The sequence below is a fragment of the Zophobas morio genome, unplaced genomic scaffold (assembly GCF_036711695.1).
Source record: "Zophobas morio isolate AGI-343-1 ecotype UQ-CSIRO unplaced genomic scaffold, CSIRO_AGI_Zmor_V1 ptg000021l, whole genome shotgun sequence".
In the NCBI taxonomy this organism is placed as follows: Eukaryota; Metazoa; Arthropoda; class Insecta; order Coleoptera; family Tenebrionidae; genus Zophobas; species Zophobas morio.
Window position 1 is genome coordinate 1,813,091 of NW_026972126.1, and position 25,717 is coordinate 1,838,807.

Sequence of the window (25,717 nt, forward strand, 5' to 3'; positions counted from 1 at the left end):
TTACGAAATATGTATGCGTATATTTTAGTTTTTTCGACAATAATTATGAGGCATGTAGGGATCCACAGAAATACAATTTTGGAAAATAGTCGGAGAGTGCCACTGAACACAATAATTTTACCTCCACTCTCACCACCTCTTCCTGAAAAGGCAACAGAACTTATAGGAAAAGTACTGGTAAGTACCTTTTTTATTTAACGGCAGAACTGAACCAGAAACCCCAAAACCAAACACTAAAGTTCTCATTTCTAACCTAATACCTCTTTTTGTACTTTGTAAAATATTTAAAAAACCATTGATTATATGTTTTTGAAAGATTAATTTTATGCGCATACATATTTGTTATACATTAATGCTTAAATGCATTTGCATGTGCTACCAATAATCCCCCATGTAGATCTTGGTTTGATAACTTTCTTCACGTATTTCTCTTTACTCTCCGTCAAACAGAGCCTTTGAGCATGACACAAAACGAATAATCAATACTCATAAAGGTGTGATTCAACTGTGGTAAATACGCGACGCCGCTTTGTTAATTTTAAACATTTGTTAAATACTACGGCATACGACGTAGTACAGTTCCGTGCTGAGCTTCTAATAAAGTATCTGCTTTTGTCGCACTTATATTCTTGCTGTTAGTACGATTGTGGGAATGACGTCGTATTTATTGTGAGAACAATATTTTGGTCGGTGATTCATTGGATCCACAGCGCCGGTGTTACTACTCTTGTCCTCTAAGACGAAACGAAACGTACGAAATTAATAACGAAACGAAAGCTACTATGGCATCGAAAATAATGGTGAAAATACCAGTCACACCGTTTGGACAAGTAAGTACTTGTATTACTGGTGCCGCTATGATGAGTTTTTACATAACACTATTTCCTGTGAATAATCACGTCCCCCCCATTTTCCTTTATGCGAACATATTTTTTGCATTGAAACCATTTTGCATAAACTGTTAATCTATTGTAGGGTTTTAGATCGATCAATAATTCATAGGTTGATTGACCTTTTGCTGCACACTTATGCACATATGTTGCCGTCTTTGAAATCTCTTTAAGTTTTTCAATATTGTTTGTTATTTATGTGCCTCGTTCAACTGGCAGAATGTTGTTGCATGATCATTTTTCCATCCTGAATCATTCGACATTTAAAATCAACGCTTTTATATTTTCCTAGTGTAAGTTGGGTTGCATATGTATACATAAGATTAGGAACATCATTATTTTGTGTACAGGAAGCGACGACAGGTGTTTACTTCAGACACAATCAAGAAATCCCTATAACAAATTTGTGTTATTTTACTAATAACGGTTAATAACCACACTTTTATTAAAGTGTTAAAATGTGGCGTCCATAGAAATATGATAGTTGTGATAAGCACTCTCCCATTTTTTCTGATCCAAAAGTGACAAATAGACAGAAGAGTTTTTCATGGCGATTTCAAATTTTTTAGTATTCATTAAATTAACGCTCATACTAACTATAATGCATTCTAAATTCGTACATCATTCAGAAAAAACTTCACATCGAGGAGCGTCTACTATTGGTGATGATCGTGAAGGGACTGTTGAAAATAATAATTTTTAAATATCTCAGCATTGTTAATTTTTGATTTAATAATTTCATTATTTGGCCCTCGCCATAATGTAACTTCAAAATAAACCACTGTTCAACTTCTGCAACACGGGAGCTAAGATTCTGACACATTTTTGTACAAATTTAAGAAAACAATAATTTGTTTTGTATACTTATCCATGGATGTGTTATAGTTACAGACTTTTTACTTTGTAAGCTAAGACTAAGGTATTGTAATCGAGTCCGTTGGGTGACTAGCTACTTTCATATTTTTTCGATGTGTCATGACTCATATGACCCCTGGAGTATGAAACCGAATGCTTTGAAACCTTCCAGTCGTTTTAAAGTTATCGCAAGGATCATCACTTTTTAATCAACCTGTTTATTCCTCTCAAAAAAGTGATATGTCTTCTCAAACGTTTGCCGAATAAATCATACCGAAAATGTACAAAATGTGATGAGTCTATACTCATGATTTATCATTGCATTCATATTTTTAGAATTGCTTTTACAGAGTGACTCAAAAAAAAATGAATTAGTCAATTTATTTTATTGCTTAATATATAGTTGCATATTATGGTCCTAATTAAGTGGGGAATAATTTTTTATAATTTGAATATACACATGTGGCACCTTCTCCTACTTAAGTAACTTCGTATTATTGGGAAAAACTACAAAAATAAAATTGTTGAGTGTATTTATGCAAAAGAATAAACAAAAATATGTTTTAAAAATATCTATTTTTGTATAACGTACCTATAATAAATGGTTCGGGATTGACGGTGGCATAACTGCTAATTAATACTCAAGAGCATGTCTTGTACTAGTTTTGAAAAGAACATTAAAAAATTACCAAGCAATGTTATTTGTAAGTTCGTCATCAGTTTCAAAGTGAACAAGACATTCATCACATACTGTAGACTGTTTCATTAACATCTCATTAGATTTTTTCGAAAACAAATCAAGTTTTTTTGCAGGTTTGTTTTAGTTACCGAAAGTAAAAATGACTTTGGAAAATTGACTTTTATAAATAAAAGTAAAATGAAACTTAATTACGAACATTTTCCCATTTTTTTATTAACAACAATTGCTCCTAGGGAAAAAATAGTAATCAGTTACTGATATAAATTGTTTTATGAGGCTATTCTGATTAATGTTATGTATTTCCACATAAAACAGTACGCTGCAACCTTGATAAAGCATTAATGATGGAAAAATTGGCCGTTTTTGTTACCTAATTATTTTTTTTATCAGAACTACATACGTTTTATCGAATTTGGTAAAATGTACAATTCAGTGCTTGTTAAAACAGTTATGAATAATTTTTGCTAAAATAAATTGTCAAAATTTCGGAAACAAAACTGTTATGAAAAAGGAAATGGAAATTCCGAAATTGTGAAATAAAAATTAACCTTGCAAAAAGTGTCTCTTAATTTTTTCCGCGAACAGTATTTATATCAACACTTAATTAAATAAAAGTTGTCAAAATAAATATATTGTGAGGATGTCAACTACGAAATGAACGTGTGTTCTATCAACAAAGTTGTAAGTGATTTTATAATTAATTTAACAAACCATCAAATAGGCTATAAAAACAGTTTAAAGGAATTACGCGAAATTGCTGACTTACTGATCACAATGACGGACCTCCAAGAAAATTTTAAAAAGAAAGATCAATTTCTTGTAGAACTTAATTAATGTCTATATTATAACAATATTACGTTTTTGAAAGAACTTTCATATTTTGGCTTTCGAACACTGGTTTAAAGCTATTAATATTATAACGGGTGATCGAAAAGTTTTCAGATTAGAGTTGGCCGTGGAAATATTTGCCAACTCTAATCAGAAAACTTTTTCATTACTCTTTATATGTTAATACACATGACTAAAACATTTCTTTTCAAGGGATTTACTTAATTTTTTGTTTAGGTGAATAAATCGAAAACTGGTGGAGTAAATGGTGAACTGGTAACAGTTTCCAGATCACAAGATATACCGTCAACTAGCCCCGAACGACCGAAAGGTCCAGATAGTGCAAGAGTGGCTCAGCTGGAACAAAATATTCGATTTCTGCAAGAACAACATCAGCTCATGTTAACAGGTCTTCATAACGAGATCGAAAGTCTTCGAAATCGAAATAGAGGTAACGATTTTACCACTTCCGAATTTCCCTTGTTAAATACAGTTTTTACAGAATTACAGTTCCAGTTAGTATTCGTTAAAGGTACTCTCCCTAGTTCTCCTTCATCACCGGAAGATGACACGAAACACAAGGTAAATAAAAATATTAGAATTGTTTTAAACTGGTCTACTTAAAAACATACAATTTTTATATTATTTTGACAAGCACAGTTACAGAAAAATCAAGAATTGCAGCTGTTAATTGTAAGATAATTTTGGACTTGCTGGTACCTCGTATTTACTATGTTGAAAATGTCCTCGCTTCACACGAGTGTTGTGTGGAAATCGAAATCCAACAGTAGCAACTCTAAAATTATCAAAGCACTCTTTATGGTAGTATACTTGTATAGACCCGTTTAATGCGTTCATTAGGTGTACTCCAGCCCGAAACAAATCAACATTACTCCTCTACAAGTGGAACTTTTGGAGAAAGAATTAGGGGAGTTGAAGTTGCAATTACAAGAAATCGAAAGTCGAAATGTTTATCTTTCTGCAATAGTTGACGAACAAAAAAAGTAAGATATACTGCGTATGCAGATCGGTGTTAAAGAAATGCATCAAAGGCAGAATATTTTAAAGACAAGACGCAAGGCGCTAGAGAAATTAAAAACCTTGTTTCCTACTAATCAAATTGCTTATATTCAATACTGTGGTGATGATGTCACGTCATATTTTTTTTAATTAAGTGTATAAAAATGAAATTACCAACATGTTACAATAATTGTTGACGGAAAACGTGTTAAAAACCATTAATTGTATTAAATCAAGAGGAAAGTTGCTGTATAAAAATAAAACGTATCATTTTGTATGTATGCCTTGACGTCGTTACTGTATAAATGCAAAAATATCCACGCAACAGTTGTCACATAAAGGTTATTATTTAACGATTTAAACTGTATGATCAAGTCGTAGACCTTTTGCCCTACATATAGTGAAAATATTATTTATTTGTTTCGTCGGTTGGTTATTGATGATGGTAACACGTTCAAGTGGCTGGACGTAGGGAGTATTAAAAGTATATCCACTTTGTTAAATTATAAAATATCGCACTGTGAGAGCAATACTCACGTAACTCAAAACCAGCGTGTTTTGAGTAATGATGATTTCAAATTCCCAAATTTTTATATATAATTAGTATATTAAATACGAAAGGCTTCGAAGTACATTATAGTCGTATTGTCAATCTATTATTAATCGTGTTTTTATTCCTTTAGAGTAGAACCTTCTACTCGTTATAGAAAACAAGAAATTTTGACTTACGTGACTATTGCACTGGTACAGCAGATCAAATATTTTGACTTGCGTGTTAATAAATTTAAGACAAGAGCAAACTAACAACACATTGTAATGAAAAAAATATAACAAAACACAAAACGATCACAGTATTAATTCATTCAACATCTACACTGACCGGCAAAAAAAACCGGCCACCCTGAAAAATTTCGCAAAACCACTTTAAAACTTAATTTAACTAGTGATCGTTATTTTATTAAAGAATCATTCACTATTGACACATGATGTACAAATTAGCACAAAAAAAAAACACAATTAAACGCAGAATTAAATTTAATTTAACAAAATAACAGAAACAGACCAAGTACGATATTTTCTTAAAAAAAACAATAAAGGAGGCTGTTGTTGTAAATAGTGTTTTTCATCATTTGATTATAAGTTTGGCAATTAATAAACATTTTCACGCGAAAATAATTCCGTTAACTCTTACAGCCGTCTTTCAAAGTGTCGCTCTGTTTCTGTTATTTTGTTAAATTAAATTTAATTCTGCGTTTAATTGGCTTCTTTTTTTTGCTAATTTATACCTTATATGTCAATAGTGAATGGTTCTTTAATAAAATAACGATTACTAGTTAAATTAACAATTTTTAAAGCTTCGTTTTGGACAGTTTTTCAGGGTGGCCGGTTTTTTTTTGCCGGTCAGTGTACTATGGCTAAATTGTTATAAAATGTGTTATAATTTTATTTAATTCGTTTTTTTATACATAATTGATTCAGTCCATCGTATTTTTTTTCGTATTGCTAAAGGACCTTCATAGATATTGTTTAATCATTTTCATTTAAGTCTGACGCCGCCGTTGTCGTGATATTCGGGAATTGATTGACTATTATTTCCTGATATACTTCCTTTCTATACGAAGTTACAAAATTCCATCGGAATTTTTGACAAATTTTAAATTTTTTGTTTCGCTCTAATTAACTTTCCTACCTTTCCTATTCAAAGAAAAATTGATTTCCATGTTTTCGGTCAATTCTTAACTATATCAGAAGACATTGTGCATTTGTTGTGTTCAATTTGTACCTAAATTAGTAGGAGTATCAGATTATCAACATCGACTGAAATCTCATAGCTTCATAGCTTACGTGCATTTCACTTAGTTTTGAGATACGGCAGTCTTGCATTAAGTGCACAAGTAATGTTCGGAAATGCAATACAAACATTTTGATGAATTTGAGCATTACGCAACTATTAAAAACCGTTTATACTTACATTTACTAAAACTACATTAACTTTTTTATGCATTAATGATAAATTTAAGAATTCGGCAAATTTTGACTTACGTGAGTATTGCTCTCACAGTGCGATATGTATATTTAATTTGGAAACGAAACCTAGCAATACAATTCATGAGTTTCCAAAGACATGAACGAATTATAAAAAAAATCCGAACTATAAAAAAATTAGAACTCAAGAAATACTACAAAATGCAAAAAGTAAGGAACGGTTTAATAGTTACGTGGTCAACGTCAATTAACAAAAAAAATGTAAAAGGCGATTTATAAAAATATCGAAAACAATTCAAAGTTATTAAAAAAATAAACATGACAAAATCTAATAAACGTTTTAAATTATCAATGCATGCGTGTTAACACTTACCCCTTATTTAACAAAACAACACAACACAGATTGGTTAGTGAACTCTGGCCACTACTGCTTCTTATGGCTTTTTATACATATTGACAGAATTCAGTCTTCTCCAAATTCTTCAAAAGAGATATTTTCTCCAAGTTGTGTACCAGTTGCCAATCTATCTGTGGAATCATAAATCTTATTAAATTTTTGAAATTAAATAAAAATTATAGAAAATTGGGTAGGTACCTATTGATTCTCTTTAATACATATTTATATTTTAATTAACAAAGCGTGTTTTGTTGAAATTAGCGAAATTAAACAGTAAAACCGTAAAAATAAAACGGGTTAAGGCGGGAGGCGCCAATTTAATTTGAAATTATAAAGTTTTAATATTTTGGTGAAAAGACTACCTGTGAGTCGAACTTTAACCATGGCCTACTCCATTAATCTCTCAAGAGATTAATGGAGTAGGCCATGCTCTAACTGACACATCACATCATTCTGTCAAGTGGCAACAGGATCACAAATTAAACACGTGCAACAAAAATTCATGTATTCAAATTCAGGTGTACCATCCAACGTTTGATAGACAACGCCAACTCTTAATTAAATTTTTTTTCGATCGCATAGTATTTTCTCACAAATTTAAAAATTGGACATTTATTCTATTTTTTCTTCGTTTTTTGGCTTTACAAAAATAACAAAACTAGACTTTTACAAATAACTAGTGACTATATGGTGACGTATCAGCTTATAATAAATTTATTAAGCAATAACAAGAGCACAACTAGTACTCCATACATCGCAGAGCATATTTGTCAGTACGAATTTATTTATAATACTTTAAGATAATGTTCTAAATTTTTGATGAAGATAGGTAATTAAAATCCAAGCAAACGTAAAATTGTAATACTTCTATTGTTAAACTTTCCTTAGCAATCCTCTAGAAGTAATGACTAATGTCCATAAATTACCTCCTCCGGTGAGGGGATCATCTGTAAATATTTTATTTCCTGCTGTATTTGCAGCCAAATACGATAGTAATGAAAATAAGAAATAGTATATTATGTACCACTGAATGTGTCACTTTTGTGGTCGAGATTTCCTAAACAATTTGAGATTACAAAAGCCATTTACATTCTACGGTGGATACAGTATCAGTATCGTATTTTTCGCCATACCTGAAGCAGCTAATCTTAAAAAATATTTGACAAATCCCTCAAAAATTTTGCGAAAAAATTGAAGACGAGGTTAGGGGATAAAGATGGTCGAGTAAAAACAACTAAACTTGGTTTTGGTACTATATTGGCCATTATTAAATATCAGGAAGCTTAAAAAAATTGAGTACCTATTGAAATCAATAGAAATTTTTTATAGTGTAGTATTGTTTTCCAAATTCTATAAGGTTATAACTCTACTACATTTAATAATGGGGAATAATAATCCTTTTTGTGGAGTTGGTCACTGGCAAAAGTCTACCGTTATAAATCAAGGTTTTGTACCAACATCTTACCAATGGGTGTAAATTCGGCGTCAGCTATATTAGTTATTTCTACGTATAGCCGCGGCCGTTGAAAAGTACCACACCACCACACTACATTTTGTCGCACTATTTGAAAATTTAAAAATTCACGCAGCTTAAATTAGGTTTTGTAAATTTAACAGTGTCACTGTCAATTTCTGACAAGCAGTGTCGTACCCCATTTTGAAAAATACCACATGTCACCATTAACAATTTACCTTTTGCCAAACCGCCGGGAAAAATTGATGCAAAGCATTTTAGATACCTACTAAAAATAACAAAAATTTAAAAAAACATTAAAATAATACAATCTGGAAAATGTGAAATTTGTTTAGCCTAGGAAATGTTGTCTTCATCTATCATTAGTTGTTTACCACTTTTGCTTGATAGGTAGAAAAATGAAGTAAAATTGTAAAAATAACACATTTAACTGAAGTAAAACAAACAAAATGTCTTTCTAAATTGTATTATTTTAATTTTTTATGCCTTTTGTTGCAAATAAAGAAAGACATGTGCTATTTAAAAAAAAATGGTGGAAGGTTATTTCGGCAGAAATTCCCTCGCTCTTGAAGTATAATCCGACAAATCCCTGCTCTTTAAAAAATGTATAAAATTTGATTTTACGATTTTCGTTTTGTTATAACCTCTGTAAAGTAAAAATCAGCGGCATAAATAACACCCCCGCAGTCCTTGGAATTTGCGTCCCCAAGTACGGACAGTGTAATCTTTATACATAAAAGACAATGTCCCGACTAACCTATCAACGCCCAGCCCAAACCGCTAATGCTAGAAAGTTGAAATTTGGAGAGAATGTTCATTTTATACTGAAGGCATCGTTTAAGAATGGATTTTTCGAAATTCATCCCCTAAGGGGTTTTAAAAGGGGTGATAAAATTTGTATAGAACCAATACGCCTACTGTAAATTTACATCCTTACGTGAAACCTGGTACATTTTAATTCTCTTCAATACAAATAAGGAAATACGTATTTAAGCATTTTCGGAGATTCGACCCATAAGGGGGTGAAAAGTGGTGTCTAATAAGTTTGGGCAGCTAAGTTTGTATAGGAACAATATTTCTACTATAAATTGAAATTTTTACGTGAAACTTGGTATTAATGTTCTTCAACGCAAATAATGAAACCGGTGTTTAAGCATTTTCTAAAATTCAACCCCTAAGGGGGTGAAATGTGGAGGCTAAGTTTGTATGGGACAATATTTCTATTGTTTATTTACATTTTTACGTGAAACTTGGTAATAATGTTCTTCAACACAAGTACTGTAACACGTATTTGAACATTTTTCGAGATTCAACCCCAAAGGGGGTGAAAAGTGGTGGCTAACTTTATATCGAAAAATTATTTCTATTGTAAATTTTTGACATGGAATTTAGTATTAATGCATAGTGGAACACGTAATTAAGCATTTCCCGAGATTCAACCTCTACGGGGGTGAAAAGTACTGGTTAAGTGGTTAAGTTTGTATGGGAAAAGTATTTCTATTGTAAATTTAAATTTTTGCGTGAAACTTGATATTAAATTAATGCTCTTCAACACAAATAATGAAACACATACATATTTAAACATTTTCTGAGATTCAACCCCTAAGGGGGTGAAATATGGTCGCTAGATTTGTGTGGGAATATTTCTATTGTAAATTTAATTTTTACGTGAAACTTGGCATTAATTGTCTCAAACACAAATAATGAAACACATATTTAAGCATTTTCCGAAATTCAACCCCTAAGGGGGTGAAAAGTGGTGCCGAAGTTTATATGGGAAAAATATTTCTACTGTAAATTTAAATTTTTACGGGGAACTTGGTATTAATACTCTTCAACACAAATAATGAAACACGTATTTCAGATTGTTTCCAGATTTCACCCCTAAGAAGTTGAAAGGGGGTGACAAAGTTTTTATGAGCAAACATTTTTTATGTGGATTTTTACTGGAAATTGTATTAATGTCCTTCAACACATTTTTTATTTGAAGGTTGATAACAATGCTCTTCAACACAACGAATCGTCTACGCGAGCGAAGCCGCGGGCGAAAAGCTAGTATATATTTAAAATACATAACTAAGGGGATACAATGTCCTTCAGCACTAGGCAATCTAAAGCTCAAGTGTTTATTTATGTTTATACATCAAAAGAATGTCACGTAGAAATTAATTTCATTTAAGTGAGTTTGTCTTCTGAAAACAGGACTAAAATTATTAACTAAACCACAATCGAACAAAATGTTCTGAATATTATAATTCTTATTTTATCATTATTATATAAAGACGTACGCATTCTCATATTTTCGAGACTCGTTCTCAATTTGACCAATAAAAAAATTGTGATGACGTCATCAACATGGATAATACTAGTCACAGCACAAAATAAAAGTTGTTACAGCGCATTACCATTGCAAAAAAAAGAAAGGGCCAAGTTCGGCATCGAATCCACGACCGCAAGTCGCCGTTCCCCTAGTAAAGACACTGCGTCACGAAGACTTGTATCCCGTATTGGTAATATAACGTTATTAAACCTTGAAATGTTTTTGTAAAAATTGAACGTTTAGCGAAAAAACTGAAAGCGGATTCGTACACTACAAATATAGGAGAATATTTTTGTATAACATTCAAAACATTTTAAAATATGATTCATTGACATGACGTTGGTGGAGATGATTAGCCAAATTTTGGTTAGAGTTTAAACATTTACATGATATTTCTAATCTACATACAAATTTTTTCGTGTGTAGGGGTCATGAAACGTCGAGAAAACATAAAAGTAGCAATTCCTCCAATGGACTCAATTACTATAGTTCCTTGGCTTACGCTCGGGAAGTAAAAAATCAAGTTGGCCTTGTATCTCCAAAACAAATGTTGATGGAAATTTCAATAATATTTCAGAGGATAGAGTTCAAATATATACTTTTACTTGTGTACCAAATTTCAATGATTTTTCAACATTTTACAGTTTAACTTTGAAACTGCTGAAAACGTTTTAAGTTTATCGTAAGCAGTTTTGTTGATTAACATGCTGTTTAGAAAAATACATTTCAAGCGATTTACTTTATTGATCAGCTGAGAAATACAAAAAATTCAGTTACGTTATAAGCAAAGTTAAGATATATTAAAATTTAAATACCAGGTGACTAATAATGATTGCCAATTCTGAATTTTTGGCAGCAATGCCAGCATGAATTCGTCGTAAAATTCTATATTTATGCTTTTATTCTTTTATTTTTTAAAACATTGCAAAGGTTAAGTACGAACTTATTTCCTTTATCTCATCTTAAAGAAAGAAATTGTAAAAAATTGTTCATAATAGCTCGTTCCATAATACGTCTGTGAACATATTCCGTCCGGTTATTTCAATTTTAGCTTGCCACAGGGGCTATTCTTTGCATTTGTGTTGAGTTTAGTCTTATTGCGCGTTATTACAAACGAATTGCAGTAATTGTACAATACAATATTTATTCAAAAAATTGACCTACGTAATTAAAAAAATGCATACGGTCCTCGTTATAGTTCATTGTTTAAAGGAGCTAAAAAACGTATGCACCATAACATACACCAACTGCAGATAATTTTGCTCCTATTTATTTTTTCCAAACAATTCTCGTAGTCCTTGATTTTCATGCAACAGTAGTCAACATTTAACGAAAAACTTGAATGCAAAGTTTTACAAAAAATGTGAAATTAATTACGAGATGTGTTTTTGGGCTCCTTTAAAAAATGAGACGTAAAAATTTAAAAAAGTTAAAAAGCGATTACTCACGTCATACCACACAAATTTTAATGCTTTTGATGCGTTTTTAACACCAATTTATGTATTATTGTATCATTATTTATTAACATTGTTTTGACTTTTGTCACAGAAAACTTGAACGTTACGAACGTGACAGAGAAAAAGAACGTGAGAGAGCGCTTCAACCTGATCCAGAATTGTTGCGGAAACTCGACGATGCTGAGACAATAATCCGAAGATTGCGTCGAGAAAATTCCGATTTGCGTCGTGAAAACGCTAGCGTGTCGCATTTTCAGTTGCGTGATTCTCCAGCCACGTACAAAGAATCTCAAAAGACAGGAACCAATCAGGGACGCGGCAACGGGCGACATCGAGGAAATGGAAGTGGCCATTATCGAGGCAACTGGTTCCCCCCTCTACATTCGCAAAGTTTTTGGCAACAGGGAACTAGACAGGAAAGAAATGGAAGCGCGGACAGTGCCGGGTTACCGAATTTGCAAAGTAACGGCAGTAACTCAACCCAGTATCAAGGGCGAAGGGGGACCAATAATAACCACTACCATAACGGAGATGGCAGAAAGTATAGAGGCGGGCAGAATAAAAGTACTAAACCATCATAAAACGAAAATCAAAAATGATTTTTTAAGCGTTGGATATTTGTATTATTAAGCGCTTAAAGGCTGTCTGTATTAGATACAAATATTTTAATACTTACTCCCAGTGGTTTAAAACTGTTGTTATAATCATGTTGAAACAAGCAGTCAGAACACTTTCGTTGAGGCATTTTTTGGGAGTAGAATTATAGACTGTGATTTGATAAAACTATTCATCTTTTTTTATCTTTGTATTCGAGGAGACAAATATTTGGTAATTTGTAATAATGTGCGACCGAAAAAGGGAACCATGAGCCATTCCAATTAATGAATTAGTTGTATGTTAAACTTTGAACTATAAAGACTTAAAACTTCATTCAAATTTATTATAATTAACAAAACCAAAAATAATAGTTATATCACTGTGCATTGAAATTTGGTGGAAACACAAGTGTGACGTATAGATTGGGATGCATTTTTTAAACTTCAGTTGATAATGATACTCTGAGCATGTCTATCGTGATATTAGCCTGTTTTTAGATTAAAGCTTATTACACGAAAAATATGCAGTGGGTATACGCATGTGATTATATACACCAAAAATTTCAACGCTGCGCAATTGTTAAATGTCATACTTCAGAACTATCCAAACGTTCAACTGCCCAAAATGGTTACATTCGTTTACTTCTTTTCAACGGCACTCTAATGACACGATTGAGAAATGTAAAGCTGGATTGTTTACGTTTAACGCCATATTTCGCACGTGGTAGATTATGGAATAATAAGTTTAATTGTTATGTTGACAAGTAGACATGACAATTTTAAATATTTATACATTCTAGATGTTTACACGTCAACATGTCACATTGAATTATAAATATGTCATATTGACCTGTAAACATGACGTTTATCCCAGTGTCACTAATGTTGAAAGTGTTATTCGTAAACAGCGTGGTGTGAGATTCACAAGGTATGGTTATAAACTGAAGTTTCAAAAACTCACCCCAGTAAAAGTCCCTTATTTTTCGATCGCACTGTGATCCATAAGTTTTTCAACGTAACTGAAGAGTATCTAGATTTTATCTATGATCAAGTATCTTTATAACAACTACTTTAACAGGGAGTTCATTTATAGTGGATGCTTCTTGCATTATGTTGTTTTTAACAACCATCCACTAACCTAATATGTGTCTTAATTATTTTAACAATACTGTACAACTTGATTCAAAATAGAACTGAAACTGTTATGTTAACGTATTAGAGATGTCTCTGATAACTCTAGTTTTCTGGTACCATTTACAGATGTCATGCAATTCACTTACCTCAGTGATATTTTTCCAAGGCTTTCACGTATGTACTTATTTAATAACGTCAGCTTGTTTAAAAGTATAAACAGTATTGATTATTATTGACTATTCAACTAGTACATGAAGATTTTACTGTCTGTTGATATATTTGTGCAATACATTCTCCTATAGAGTAGTTTTTAATACTAAACTGTGCACTTCTGTGTTTTATCCATGAATTTACCTAATTTGTTTATATATTTCGTAATACATCATATGTGTATTATCATCTAAATAAAGTGCAATACGAACAAAATAACGTGTTTTCTATTTCATTGTATAGAGTCCTTGCAGAGGAAGAAGTAGAAATGACTAGATACAGCGTGTTATTAAAAGGTACGTACAAAATAAAATCGGCAATTGGTCTCGAAGTATGGGTGTTAAAAGTTAAAAAAAGTTCAAGTAAAAGTGTTCTCCTTTTAGAGATAAAAATTATTAAAATTTATGTCCAAATTCGTTGTACGCCCCTAATAAAAACATCATCTCTGGTTTCTATAGCAAAATTTAGTCTTGACAAAAGTTTTATTGTTACAGTTGCTAGGATTTATTAAAATAAATTAATTTTACCTATTTATCTTTCAGTAGCGTCTAAAAAGGTTGGATAAAGGTTAATTTTCCCCTTATAATTTTGATAACACAAAATAAGTTTTTAAGACTTCTTAGACCTCGCGAAGAACTGTCAATTTTGTTGTATGTACCTTTCAATAACATCCTGTATATATGTATATACAAGTGTTGGCCACTCTATGAAATTTTTAGAATTAGGTACTCTTGCAAAAATACTGGAATAATTAATTATGCCTTAGTGGTGTGGTATGTGAAGAACAAAAGTTTAAAAGCTGAACATCACTATCAAATATATCACGCAATACAAATAAAATTCGTGGCAAATTTTACAAACTACAGACCACATATCATCTATAATTTCGATTATTTAATAAAATATTAAATTATAATGAAAGAAAAATAACTATAATCATCATTATCGACTTTACAGTGATTCACCAACACCAACTTGAGTAGTCATAACATAACTACATTTCACGACAGTTTGTGAAATAACGGTGAGGTGAACTGAAATCGTACCCTTTCAACAGTATTCAAGTCTCTGCCGAAATTTACACAAATACAATATTACATATGACAATATCTGTAAATAGAAATGATTAAATTGTGTCTTAACCAGTGATGAACGTGATATCCCACTCCGCAACCTTCATGGAGTCAATTTTGCCTTACGCAGGTATCCCGCGCAATATATTTTGCGTGGTAAATTTAAACATCGGTTGTAAGGCTAGGTTATTGAACTGTCAGATGCGAAAATGCTGTTATGTTGATTGAGGTTATGTTGTAGTATTGGAATTGCACATTTAAGTTAGGTGTGCGAATTGTTGGTTTTGTTATTGACTGATTTAAATTGATTTAACAAAACCTAAACATAACACGTTTATTAATATTTCTGTGTCACTTCAACGTTAAATGTTGATCGGATGGGTTGAATTAGTGATTTACTTTTTGTGAACGAATTAACGAATATCGCGTATTAAAAGTGACTAAGGGCGTTGCAGCAGTCGTGCAAAACTATTACAATTTTCTTTTCTTTTGTAGATTAGTGCCTAGTGCCACTTTTTTTATATTTCGTTTTGATGATTTAGGTTAGGTAAGGTTATCTTTGTTTTCTTACATATTAGCGCAGTGATATGTGTGTGCTATGTTGTTTATTATAAAATTAAACTGTTTACATACAGGTCAAATTTATGGGCAAGAATAGTTAAACTAGAATCAGTCATGAATAATTCTGCAACAGAACGTTACAGAAGGTATCGGATTTGCATTCGTCACTTTGAACTAAAAATGTATCCACATCAGCTGTTGTGCCACCGACCGAAAGCAACAGCCTATCCAACTCTTCATGTTTCAGGTGCCGTCTTATTGAAAATTAAATTAGTAGAATAATTGGAAATTTTAGGTGAAACAATAAGGACTACCAAACAAACAGTTGTGACAAACGAACCAAGACTTTCCACCTCAAAAAATATTGACATTTATGAATCGTCACATTTTACTTCTGGCAGTGTTTACTCTGATTAAGCAACACCACTAAGGCCGTCCACAACGATAAGTACCTATTTACTCTTTCACTTTATTTTTGTTGGAATTAACATAATGTATTAATCATTTTTAGGTTATGAAATTTGTTTAGATTATTTTCAGCATTGTGAAGGAACAAACAATGTTGACGATGGAGAACATTTTTAATAATATTAGACAGCGGAACGATGAGTGCTTATAATTTTGACTACCTATTTGTTTCCAGAGAAAAACATTTTTACTCCTTTAACTGTAGAAACTGCAGAACATACAAATGTAGAATATCCTCTACTACATATGTGGGTATTTATTTTAGAAATGTTTATCACCTCATTCTTGTTCCAGGTGTGTTGAATATGGGAATACTCAGTATGAAGTGAATGAAATGACTGAACAGGTTTTCCATGTTGCATGGCATTTCAATCGACCAAATCTATTTGAAGGATTAACAATGCTGTCATTAGGATTTTACGAGTATATTAAAAACAGGATAACGTCTGCTGCGAACTTTTTCAGACAGTGGCTTTAGGTTCAAATGTAGGCTTAAGTTAAAGGAGCTGCTAGCAACTATTAATTACGCTCTCCCAAGTGATAATTTTCAAATAGAATATTTGCTGTCTTTGTAAGAATGAGAATATTCCATTGAACAAAAATTGCCAATATGGAACGTTTAAAATCAACATGACATCAGAAAAAGCGAGATTGGATAATAGTTTACGACATCTGTAGAAGTTGTCAAGTCAAGTTTTTGTTAGACGTCTATATTTTTCGTATATTAGACTGTGATATGTTAAACTGTTGGGCTTTCTTCAAGTCATTTTTAGTGGTAGGTGTATTTATTTGTATATTAGTTTTCAGATAAAGGGAGGCTCTGATTAATATATGTAGACTTGTCCTGTTGCTTTCCAGTAAGCATTAGCTATCCATCTATCACGCTCTACGATCACATTATCTGAAAAGTTTTGTGTCGTATATTTATTATTAGGGCGTATTTATTTTTGTCAATAAATAAATGAAATGTGGTTATTTTTTACAAATAAATTTGATTAACTACATGGTACTTTGTTCTTGTGGTTCTATATAATTTTTTCCCTTATCTAATGTGAAAACGTGCAGTTTTATGAAATTCCGTGTCCCTGACTGTACGTAGCAATGGCCATCCAAATCATTTTGTTAATTTTTTGAGGTTTTTACATTCGAAAGCCTTCATACAATAGTGATTGCCAAATATTTTAACAACAGCTGGGGCCTTGATCAGAAGTAAAAAGAAAATTTGCGTAATAAAAAATCTACTATCTTTAGTTTTTACATCATTTTATTACCATAAAAGCTGTTGTAAAATTGATACTTGTCATTTTGGGACTCGGGATGCGTTAAAGAGATTTGTTGGCGATGTGGCAACTACGACAATGGTACTAAGCGGCAATACGGCATGCGCTAGGGGCCCGTTTTTTTGAACTGTAATGCGCACGCCCCGCCGAGATCAAAGGTACCGACAGCAAGTGGACTATCACGTTCATCACTGTCTTAACAACAAACTCATCTGACGTCACGTTTGAAGACCCCCGTATAAATCGCGTTTCCTGTATATTCGGGTTTAGTTTCATGTATGCATATAAACGAGCCAAAGGTAAAACAGAGATCTGCATTCACATTGTGCAGCCGCAACAGCTGTCAAGTGCTCGTGACAAATTTCGTTCCAAAGTTGTGATTGATAAAAGTTTTTGCGAAGAAAACACTGCCTTTAAACTTTTTGTGACTCTTGCTCCCAGTGAAGTCGGTTTTTGTGTTTTACAAATCCAGCACAAATTTTCAGCCAAAGTTATTTATCATCGTGTGACTGCGCATGCGCTTCCGACTCCCGCCAACATGGAAATCAAACAAGTTCCGTTTAATTTTCATTCCGGTAGTGTGTGCGAAGAGGTTAGGTTATTTAACGTGTCGTGCTGTCATGCCGTCTGAAAAGTTCGAAAGAGTTTTGGTGTTAAAACATATCAACAAAATGGAAACTGATATCCCACAAAATAATTCCAGAGCAGAACTTGTTCATTCGAATGAAGAAAGTACTGAAACTTCTCCGAGTGAAAGGACTATTAGAGATGTTAAAATACGTGAATGGATTATGGTTTTTATATTATGTTTCGTTAATCTTATTAACTACATGGATAGGTTTACCTTAGCAGGTAGGTGTCGGATCTTTTTATATTGCCAAAAGTGCATATATTAATAAGAAATATTGCATGGACAAATTTGATATTAATATGTATGTATGGGCCTTCCCTGTTTTGTCAGAGTTTAGCGTAAATGAGTTTTAAAAACAACAGAAGAGAGCAGTAATAAGAGTTAATGGTGTTAATTTTCATAAAAAAATAAGATAATAGTGAAAGTATTTGGTAAACAAAGACCTCATTACAAAGATGTAACTTCTGTACACAAGAACTGAATTCGACAGAAAATAACAAAAATTACCATTTATGTGAAAAATGGGTCCTAAAAAAGTGTTACGAAGTTTTGTAGGGTCCAATATCAGTTGTAACACTTACGAACATGCTCTTAGTTTTTATAAATTTCCTTTCAAATCACACAAAAAAGGATCCATTTTGAGGGTATACTACGCTCACCGGCACGAAAAACGGACCACCCGTGTTTTTCTTTTTTTAAAGATCCGAAAATGTACGAAATAAAGTAGGATTTCAATTGCAATACTTTGATGTGGTTATGCAACGTTTATTATAATATTTTTATCCAAAAAAAACTAAAAAATATATTACTTTAATAGAAAATGATAAAAATTCAATAATCAAACAAAGCTGAAAAAAAATGAAAGCAAAATCAATGATCATTTACACACTATTTAATGACGTCAATAACGGGTATTTCCCCCACGAACCGGTAAGATTGCTGCTATTCTCCAGGACATCCCATGAAATAAATTGTTTATTGTCGGATATTCTCTCATTCCTTTTAAAAGCATATTGTGAAGCTCATCTAAAGTATGGGGTGCGGGTACACTAAATTAATATGCTGATCAAGAAATAACATCAAACATAAGCGTAGTAAAAAAGTCGAAGCACTGTACTCAGAAAAATATTAGCTGGCCCGTTTTTTATCCCGGTGAGTGTATATGTATAAAAAAACACATTTTTATGAACCACTTCAAACACAATTTGAATTTATTTTTGTATTTAACACATTTAAAAAATTAGTCGTGGAGACATCAAATTATTTTTCTCGTATGCTTAATAACGTATTCAAAACTAAATTTGATTTTTGTTGTACATAATTGGTGTACAATTTTTGATAAAAACTACAGTCGCGGCCAGAAAATCTTGGATACCACTTCTGTTATTTTGAAAATTTACATATACATATGTATATAAAATTAAAAAAACCTAAAACCAAATTTCAACGACCAATTTTATATTGCCTTAAAAGAGACACTTCTTTTTCGTTTATTTTTAGATTATGAAAGTTGAGTCCATTTAAATACCGTTTAGTACGGCCAATCAAAACAATGTACAAATTTCTTTAGACACCGATTGTTCACAGTTATTGCAATAAATATCAGTAGTTTAAGTGCAGTTCAAAAAGTTCAACTGATTGATTAAAACTTAGTTAAAGTTAAGAACACCAATTAATTCAGACACAATAAGTGAGCATAAAAAACTTAATTCATATCTAAATTGCATAAATTTTACAAATTGAGACCATACAGTCCATAATGTTACAAAGTGGATTATTCACTCAACTTGAACATAATTGGCAAAACTGAGAATTCATTCAAAAGTCGCAATTAATTGAAATGTGATACGATCAAGAAAAATTCCCTCCGTGGACTTATCTTTTTCAAAAATTGGGTCGGTATTGTTATTTTCCATTGAAGTTCCGGTCACTTTGACATTTGTATTGTTAAGTGTAACAGAAAACTGCTTGGAATAAAACATCAATTTTTATTGTTCACAGTTATTACAGAAATGGAATCAAGCAAGAAAAGGGTGACTGATCTTACGCTCTAATGCAATGCATAGATATAATTATACGAATAATATCCCATAACCTCAAAAACGAACAACTGTGACAGTGGAAATTTTACCAACACAATTTAAAAAAAATAATTCCATGGTTGACTAGTGGAAGTTTTTTTTCGGTCAGATGGTACTAAAAAAAATGGATTAAGACGACGAAGGGGGATGGATATGCTTACGTCTTACCTTGTCCTCCTTTACATTTTGATGTTACTTTTATATTAACACGCACAGAAATTTTAATAACAATTTATTTGTAATCAACCATTTCAGAAAACAATTCAACTCCAAGATAAACTAATATTTAAAATAATTAAATATATAAGTTGTGCTTGTCCATAATGTGCATGTATATTTCACTTTTAAACAGGTTTATTAAATTAAAATTCGTCTGTACCAATCCGAATCAGAATATATTTGTGAAAATCTAGTGCAATACATGAGTTAATTTTCTGTGTTACACCTTTATGATGCACTAGCAAAAAATGCCTGCTACTCCTACACAGCTGTATTTTTCAAAGAAAAATGATACATAATGCGTAATGACGTAATACTAAAGTATTTTACGATTATTCTTACCTAGATAAAGGTAATCTACTATACTTAAATGAGTCGATGTATGATATAGTTCTTACATTTATCGTGTCGATAATTACTTGTGAATTTTACTATACCTGAGTTTATTGCGTCAACTTGAACTAATATACTATATATTTATAACAAATGAATGCGAACAGTAACATTAAATTGGATTTCGACATGGCGTATCATTGCTCTCAACAATGCATTTTATAATTGTGAAGATCAAAATATACTGCCAGACAAAAAAATCCGGACACTTGAATATTTGTAACTTGTATGCTAAAGTTATAACTTGTTTTACTTTTTCTGTTTACACATATTTTAGAATAAAGTTATATTTTCTGTTAATGAATACATTCATGTTTTGCTCTTTGGAACAGTTTTTACAAAAGTTCGACAATTGCAGGTGATCATAAAAAATGCTAGTGTCCGAATTTTTTTTGTGTGGCAGTGTATTTCAAATGTTAATTATTGAGGCCAAATTACGAGAACAGAATACCGTTAAATTGATAAGCTTTCAAGTTCAAATAAAATTTTCATTTAACTGGCCTTTATCGCGGGAGTTAATGAAAAACATACATAAAACAAAATATTTCAGGTTGTAGCCCAGCCTACATACATGACTGAGTTAACTGCAAAAGTTTTCCGTTGTTATTTTATTAATCTTTTAATTTTGCAAGAAGTTAGTATCATGTTTTCGATAAAATAAGTTCAATAACTTCATCAAGTAATATAAATTACCAATTCGAACTTAGCGCAGTGATGTAATGTTAATTTTAAAAATTCTTTATAATAAATCAAAGGAATACGTTAAAATATTATATGTACCAGTGTAATATTATTCAATCATGACAAGAATAATGAAACACGATCTTGATAACTCGTGATAAAAAATTGGGAGCAATGTTAAAATCTAACTACCGGTTACCATAGCACTTTGTCATAATTCTAACCTGACTAAAGTCTATATGAATCATAATGGATACTTTTGATGTTTTGGAAATTTCACTTTACCCTATAAAATTGTATTCACAATAACGAGACGGACAGTAGTACCATGGTAATTAATATTTATGGTTCATACCAGTTCATCCGAATTTGCGGAGAACATTTAGCAGGTAGTTGTACTCATAAAATAATGGTCATTTTCGTTCCTGAGTAACGATGGTCCCTGTTCGGACCCGGATTATTCTGCTTTCTAACATCTGGTGATTACCGGCACGCGACAACTTAGGTTGTAAATATCTCTTCCTATTGTACTACTGTCCGTCTCGTTATGGCCAATAAAATTTTATAGGGTAAAATGAAATTTCGAAAACTATACCAAGTTTTTGAAATTATTTTAAAATTGAAAGGTATGTTTCAACGTTACTTCTCAGTTCAAATTATATGTATACATACAAAGTAGCAGTATGATGATTTGTTATCCGTTTTGAGCTCGATTTTATGTAATGGAACATGTGACAGTTAATGCTATAAATTTGTACCACAAAATTTATTACATACCATAATGACCATGCTAAAAACTGCAGTACAAATTGTATGCCTAGATGTACTTTTGTAGATTTTTAAACGATGTATCAACTGTTTTAGTAATAATTAAAGAATTTTTTTCAAATTCTTTCTGGTACCTATAGTAATTTGAAAATTTGTGTCTGTGTGAGAAGGCTAAATTCACTTGACACTTGCCATACCCGAAACCATTGAAGTGAACCAAATTCCTAATGGTGTCTGTATATAAAAAAAATGTTTATGATTACAGTAGACATTTAGTTGGAGCCCAACAAGGCAATAAATTCAAATGATTACGCATTACCTGATAGTACAGAGCTCATAGGTTATACTGACTATCGCAACAACAAAAAAACATGAATATGTATATCAGTTAAAATTGAATGCAAGATAGCTTTAAGTATTTAATATCTCGTACTTAACAGTGTGCTTTCCCTTGCTGGATGTTCTCACTTATGTTACGTGCATGGCGTAGATTACTTCAGTAACTTGTTTTTATATTTCCCTACAGATAAAAAATCAGTGTAACCAATTGGGTGATAGTTTGTTTTTTAGTGTTACGATTAAAATAATATTTTGTTTTATGTTCACTATAATCATATATAATCATATAGACTAGCCCAGAGGGCTGTTGCGACAGTCACAATTAAATCAGACTATAACTCGATAGATTAATCTATACATTAACCTAACAATAAAAGTCTGACGTACAACATACAACATTTGAACCAATCTACTTGGTCGTACAAATGAATATACAAGGACTACCCTCGCTATCGTTTTAAATTAACATACACTGATCACTCACCATGCTAAAAGAAACCCACGTCGGTCTCACCAATTGTGGAGTGATCAGGTGATTAAAACAGTACTTGTGTTTGTGGAGAATTTATTTCAATGTTGTCGGTTTAGCGGATGAAGGAAGAGTGACAGAATTTGTGATTTTGATTTGAAAAGACAGGTCGGTAGAGAGCGGTGAAAACGGTTGTGTCAGAGGGTTCTAGAAAAGTACTCGAAATCTTGGAAGGATAAGGATTATGTGTAGGGTAAACAAAAGATAGATTTTACAACATGCAGGTGGACGAAGAGAAATTTTAGGAGGGCAGTGGTTGCAAGTTAATAAATACAGACTATATACAATTGTACAAATATTACACAATCTTGTGGGACTTACCAGTCTCCACAGTACTCCTTTGCAAGTGATTCGCGCAAAGTGAGAATCACGAAAATCCAACTTCTAACCGATCCGGGAAACGAACACGTCTACCGGTCCTAGTGGTGTGATGCATCGGTAATGGTGTCGTACTAGCTGGTGGATCCTCACGGCTGGTGGCTGCAGGCGTGTGTGCCTACTCGTTGCTGGTGTCACGGAAGTCATTACCTAGGCTGGTTTGAGTCGGTCGATGGAAACGATTACGTTGCGTCCATTGATGTGGACCACGAAAGTTCTATCCTTCCGGCTCACAACTCGATAGGGACCATCATAGGGTTGCTGGAGAAGTTGTTTAGGGCTATCGCGACGTATCCACACCTGGTCCGTGGTGGTTAGGTCTTTGAATACGCAGATTTTCCCTTTCTTGTGTCGTGATCCATCACTAGGGGGAAGATTGCGTATATATGCTGGTAAAGTTCTCTCATGAACTCGACAGGATTGTTGTAGTCGTCGTTGGGACGGTGTGACCCGAGAAATTCTCCAGGAAGACGGAGAGACTGGTCGTATAACATCTCAGTGACTGTACCTTGGAGGTCTTCTTTCCAGGCGGAACGGATACCCAATAATATGGTGGACAGGGCTTCCACCCAGGGTACATTTTGTTGATACATGATCGCTGCTTTTAATTGGCGGTACAAACGCTCGACCATGCGGTAAAGTGCGTCAGCGACAATGTTGTCTTCTCCGGATATGTGACGAATATCGATGGTAAACTGGCTGATGAAATACAAGTGCCGGAATTGTTGAGGTGAGCACTTCTTCCTGAAGGCGTAGGTAATGGGTTTGTAGTCCGTGTAGATTGTGAACGAACGACCTTCCACCATGTGTCGGAAGTGCTTAACTGCCAGGTATATCGCGAATAGTTCGCGGTCGTACGCTCCATACTTGGATTCGTCCGGGCTTAATTTCTCTGAAAAGAAATCGAGTGACTGCCAGGCGCCGTCGACAAATTGCTTGAGGGCGGCTCTGACGGCGTGGTCGGAAGCGTCACTAAAAATGGCTAGCGTGACGCCGGGGTTGGGATCAACGAGCAAGGTCGCCTCAGCGAGACTTTCCTTGCAGATCTCGAATACCTAGATGGCCACAGGTGTCTACTCGACCGGTGTCTTTCCTCTTGTGTTGCCCTGGAGGAGATTACTGAGCGGTGCTTAATTTTCGGCAGCCTTAGGCAGGAATCTCCTGAGGAAATACACCATCCCTAAGAACTGGCGCAGTTGCTTGACAGTGTTCGGGCGCAGGTACGCGCGAATGGCTTCAACTTTGTCGGGTAACGGGCGCGTTCCAGCAGAAGAGATTAGATAGCCGAGAAATTTGACCTCGGTTTTTGCAAAAATACATTTGGCCGGATTAACAACTCCGTATTTCTGCATTCGCTGGAAAAGTATTTCCAGGGTGTTGGAGATGTTCTTCCGGGCACGTCGATGCGACGAGAATGTCATCAATGTACGTGCAGCAGAAGTCGAGACCTTGTAGTACCTCATCGATGAAGCCCTGGAAGGTCTGCGCCGCGTTTCGTAGCCCGAAAGTCATATACATAAACTCAAATAGACCGAAGGGTGTTGTGATGGCTGTTTTCGAAATATCTTCTTCGGTGACTGGTATATAATTAAATGCGCGCACCAAGTCGATGGTAGAAAAAATTGTTTTTCCAAACAGCCACTGAGAAAAATTCTGGATGTGTTTTACCGGGTAGCGATCTGGGATTGTTCTGGCGTTTAGTGCGCGGTAATCAACGCACGGCCTCCACTCGCCGCCATGTTTTGGGACCATGTGTAGGGGTGACGACCATGGACTCTGCGATGGGCGGGCGATATCCATGTGCACCATGAGTTCAAATTCTTTCTTGGCGGCGCGAAGCTTGTCGGGTGCGAGTTGTTGCGATTTTTGCGCGACCAGCGGTCCAGGAGCGGTTATGATATGATGTTTCGTAGCGTGGTTAGCGACTTGAGTCGTACCGTTAAGTCGCGTTATTTCCGGGAACCGTTGCAGGAGCTGATGGTATGGTGATGATCTGGCGATGGTTTTGATCCTTTGACACTCGACCACCTCTCCACGGGAGGTGAGATGAGTGACTTGGTCCAAAAGTCGGTGATTTTTGATGTCCACCAGGAGTCCGTAATGGACGAGGAAATCGGCAACAATAATGGACTTGGAAACATCCGCTACGACGAACCTCCGAGTGAATTGTCTTCGCAGCCCCAAGTCCAGCGAAAGCGTAATCGTCCCATATGTAGCGATGGTAGTGCCATTTGCCGCGGGGAGTTCGTAGTTGGACTTTACTCGCGGTTTTGGCAGTTTTAAGTGTGGGAAAACGCACAAGTCAGCTCCAGTGTCGATCAGGAACCGAACTTTCGTGTGACGATCGCGATGAATAATCGGCTGGAGATTTACGGGCTTGCGTTGCATTTTCTGGCATTTTGTCCAAAGCGCCAGTGGTACCAGCAGGTGTCGCCTTCTCGCTGGTATC

At 33.7% G+C, this 25,717-nt stretch overlaps 2 protein-coding genes and 1 long non-coding RNA gene across 8 annotated transcripts in view; all 3 read left to right on the forward strand.

Moving 5' to 3' along the window:
- Positions 1-45: 45 nt before the first annotated feature.
- On the forward strand, positions 46-13,986 carry LOC135132318 (uncharacterized). 2 transcript variants are annotated; one of them, XM_064060371.1, is made up of 5 exons: positions 46-177; positions 3,511-3,724; positions 3,776-3,855; positions 4,135-4,277; positions 12,019-13,986. In XM_064060371.1, exons 1-5 carry the CDS (start codon positions 46-48, stop codon positions 12,506-12,508), a joined length of 1,059 nt encoding a protein of 352 aa, XP_063916441.1. In that variant the 3' UTR covers positions 12,509-13,986. The 2 variants fall into 2 exon arrangements, with proteins under 2 accessions (XP_063916441.1, XP_063916442.1); XM_064060372.1 differs by lacking the exon at positions 46-177 and adding an exon at positions 747-830.
- An 851-nt stretch (positions 13,987-14,837) lies between these two features.
- On the forward strand, positions 14,838-16,978 carry LOC135133252 (uncharacterized). Of its 3 annotated transcripts, none has more exons than XR_010281160.1 (3): positions 14,865-15,487; positions 15,576-15,748; positions 15,797-16,978. It is a non-coding gene; the product is annotated as an uncharacterized LOC135133252 (long non-coding RNA). The 3 variants fall into 3 exon arrangements; XR_010281161.1 differs by having other exon boundaries at positions 14,868-15,748; positions 15,797-15,949; positions 16,013-16,978; XR_010281159.1 differs by having other exon boundaries at positions 14,838-15,748.
- A 436-nt stretch (positions 16,979-17,414) lies between these two features.
- LOC135133251 (protein spinster-like) overlaps positions 17,415-25,717 on the forward strand; it is a 45,546-nt gene continuing 37,243 nt past the window's right edge. The window contains exon 1 of one of the 3 annotated variants that reach the window (XM_064061582.1): positions 17,415-18,101. In XM_064061582.1, the coding sequence (XP_063917652.1) occupies positions 17,765-18,101 (337 nt within the window). In that variant the 5' untranslated portion in view covers positions 17,415-17,764. The remainder of the gene's footprint in view (positions 18,102-25,717) is intronic. The other 2 variants (XM_064061581.1, XM_064061583.1) reach the window with 2 other exon arrangements.